Source organism: Taurulus bubalis (assembly GCF_910589615.1).
Source record: "Taurulus bubalis genome assembly, chromosome: 12".
Lineage (NCBI taxonomy): Eukaryota > Metazoa > Chordata > Actinopteri > Perciformes > Cottidae > Taurulus > Taurulus bubalis.
This window is the reverse complement of record NC_136600.1, coordinates 15,473,589-15,476,558: the sequence shown is the minus strand read 5'-3', so window position 1 is coordinate 15,476,558 and position 2,970 is coordinate 15,473,589. Positions and strand designations below refer to the sequence as shown.

Genomic DNA, 2,970 nt, shown 5'->3' with positions numbered 1-2,970 from the left:
TGTCCGATTAACTTAATTAATGATTGGAAGTTGTTCTGGGATCTTTTACACAGACAAGTGGAAGAGAGAACATACAAATAACCCCAAATAACCTTTCATAAAAAAGGAGCTGCAAGGTGTCTTTTAACTGCTGCCAAGTAAATATTGACCTAATATGACCTAAATGTTTCACAACCCAAATTAGCCACATGACGTGTTCAACACACTGTAGACATAGTGCCATCATAGTAGGACTTAGGACTATTGTAATGTGACATAAACACATCACCAACATTGTGCAAGTAACAAGTGCTTCCTCGTGGAGGATGTGGTCAGGGCAATATGTAAGAATGTGCTGCATTAATGAACTGTGAACCTAATCAACAGAAAATAATTGATCCGGGTGTATTCAAAGGTGACGTGGACACACACACAGAGTTAATGGGACATGTACCAACAAGATGCCCCCCTCCAGCCCCTCATGAAATCCACTTAGTGGCTTTTGATGATGTTTAAAGCCTCTTCATGTTCCGATTCTTGTGTTTACAAAGACAGCCATGTCGGTTTTATCAAGACGTAATGTCACACACACTGCCAGAAACACACACCAGCGCAGGTTTATCTTCCTGAGAGTGCACTTTGGCTCTGGGAGCGACAAGTCAACACATTCTCACTCCTATATAAGCAGGTTGGGCCAGTAGTGCCTCTTACTCTGTTTTCTGAAGAGGAATACAGTGAGTACTGACACTTTTACTTCAGTCTTAGAAAAGCATGACTTTTTAATGTTAGATGCGAAACTTTCAAGGAAAATGTATATTTTACGACCTAACATGTATGTTCAACATAATTCTGAATCAGAATTTTTATTTTATGGCTAGAAGAGTAAAAAAGACGTAGACAGTTAATATCAACACAAATCTATCAGCACAAATCTATCCGCTACCTCTGAGTGGAGAAATGGATTTGACAATGTCTCACCCTAGTGGATAAAGTGAGGTAAGCTTTTAAATGTCTCTTTCTATTCTCTGTCCTCATAGATACGAGTGACAGCATGACTAAGCTGCTGGTCATTACTGTGCTGGTTGCACTCCTCGCGTTCAGTAAGTGCATTCTCACACCATGACATTTAATTCAGAATAGGATGAATCAGTGTTATTAATATGTCTTACTGATTGTTTTACTGATCAAATGCGGTACCCTTTGACCCCTCTGACCTGTTTTGTGCAGGCGCTGAAAGCTTCCGTATGCCGAGGCAGGCTAAGGAGGAGGAGGTGGGCACGCTGACCAAGATTTCAGACACCGTCAAGTCCTACTATGACAGTGCCATCAACACTGCCAGTGGATACCTGGAGAACATCAAGGGCCTGAAGCTGGAGGAGAAGGCAGTGTAAGAGATTTTAAACACAGGCTCGTTGATGCAGTTTTCAAAAGTGTGAATTCATATTAAAAAACGTTCTCTTTCTTTGTGTCGCCCACAGGAACCTTTACACTGATACTACCACAGTCATGAGTACCTACGCTGGCATTGCACATGACCAGTTGTATCACTTCTTTTACCAGAATTAAACAAAAGCTGATCTCCAATGACCTCATCTACTTTTTCTGACAGCGTGAGAACTTTCAAGCTCCACACGATGAGGCCCATTTTTGACATTTTGAACTTGTTCATACACCCAAGCCTTAGAACCTAAAGGACGCCGTAAAAAATGGTGGGCCCTTTGCTCTTTGTGGTGCAATAGGGACTGTGATCCTTTGACAAAACAACAGATCGCACAGAGGAACAGGAAAGAACATGTTGGTGGGCGGTGGCATAACACCTTATCAAGTATGCCAACACATTTCTCCCTGGGTCTCAGAGTTGAGAAACAACCAGCCATCAAAATAATACAAATAATGTAATGATCTATCGCCACCTACTGGTGTCTTCATTCATCCCTCATCTGGATTTTAATATGTGAGTCATATTTTGAAATAAAATATTTATACAAAAAACCTTTGTCTGTGAATTGAGTTTAGAGTTTGATAGTACATTGTGCATATTTCTCCTTTCTAGCTGTGTAAGACCTGCGTTCTTCTTTATCTGACTGATGCAAAGGATCACGTGTTTATGTTTGTATGAATCTGCAATGAGTCGCCATGCTTTTATCAACAGAGGCAGCACAAGAACAGAGACTTCTGTTGCAATTAATAATGGACAAAAATAAACAACATGCAATATGTGAGCGCAAAGAAACCGTCACAGATGAATAAACAACAAAGCCTTTTTGTTTTGAGGATTCTGAAGAGCAGTGATGTAGGGATGTTTTGATTTTTAATTAGTTCATAAATCTACAACATGTGGCCTCTTCTTAAGCTACAACCACAATAAACAAGAGAGGTATATTTGCTTTCAGGCATTATCTTGCATGGTTGATACAAAATATGTATGCGGTGGCTGACCGACGCAGAACAAACTACACAAAACACGACTACTGCGACTATACAACTATACTTATACGCTCCAATAATTAAGATATAGTGCCACTTGCACATCCTTGTTTTTGCAGCCATGTTGGCATTTGTTTCAGGGTCTGGATCAATTTGAAAAGAACTGCACTCCGTGTTTGACATCAGAATGTGCATCAAATGTTTTCTCTCAGCTGCCGACTGTGATCAGATTTGTCTTTGAAAGTAATATGATTTTATCCATGGGCATCTGCAGCTGCTGCAAAGCCGAGAAAAAAACAATTATCTCCATTGCACCGCACGAGAAGAAGACTGCTCTGGCAAACACAACTCATGTTATGTCCCTGAGATGTGGTTTGATTATTTGGATTCCCTGCTACTTTAAAGTGAATGTATACATCCAGTCGGCTTCACATCTTTAACTCTCTGTCTCTCTCATAAGAAGGCAAAAAGTAAACAATATTGGCTACTTTTCTTATTGGTGTCATGATGTGGTGTGTTTTGTGTTCCGGTTTTATGTTGAAAGTCCTTACTTCTTGTGTCCTC

General features: G+C 40.2%; 1 protein-coding gene across 1 annotated transcript; it reads left to right on the top strand.

Moving 5' to 3' along the window:
* Nucleotides 1–691: 691 nt before the first annotated feature.
* apoc2 (apolipoprotein C-II) lies at nucleotides 692–1,907 on the top strand. The gene is made up of 4 exons (XM_079227687.1): nucleotides 692–713; nucleotides 1,017–1,079; nucleotides 1,207–1,366; nucleotides 1,458–1,907. Exons 2-4 carry the CDS (start codon nucleotides 1,031–1,033, stop codon nucleotides 1,543–1,545), a joined length of 297 nt encoding a protein of 98 aa, XP_079083813.1. The 5' UTR covers nucleotides 692–713; nucleotides 1,017–1,030; the 3' UTR covers nucleotides 1,546–1,907.
* Nucleotides 1,908–2,970: the final 1,063 nt, after the last annotated feature.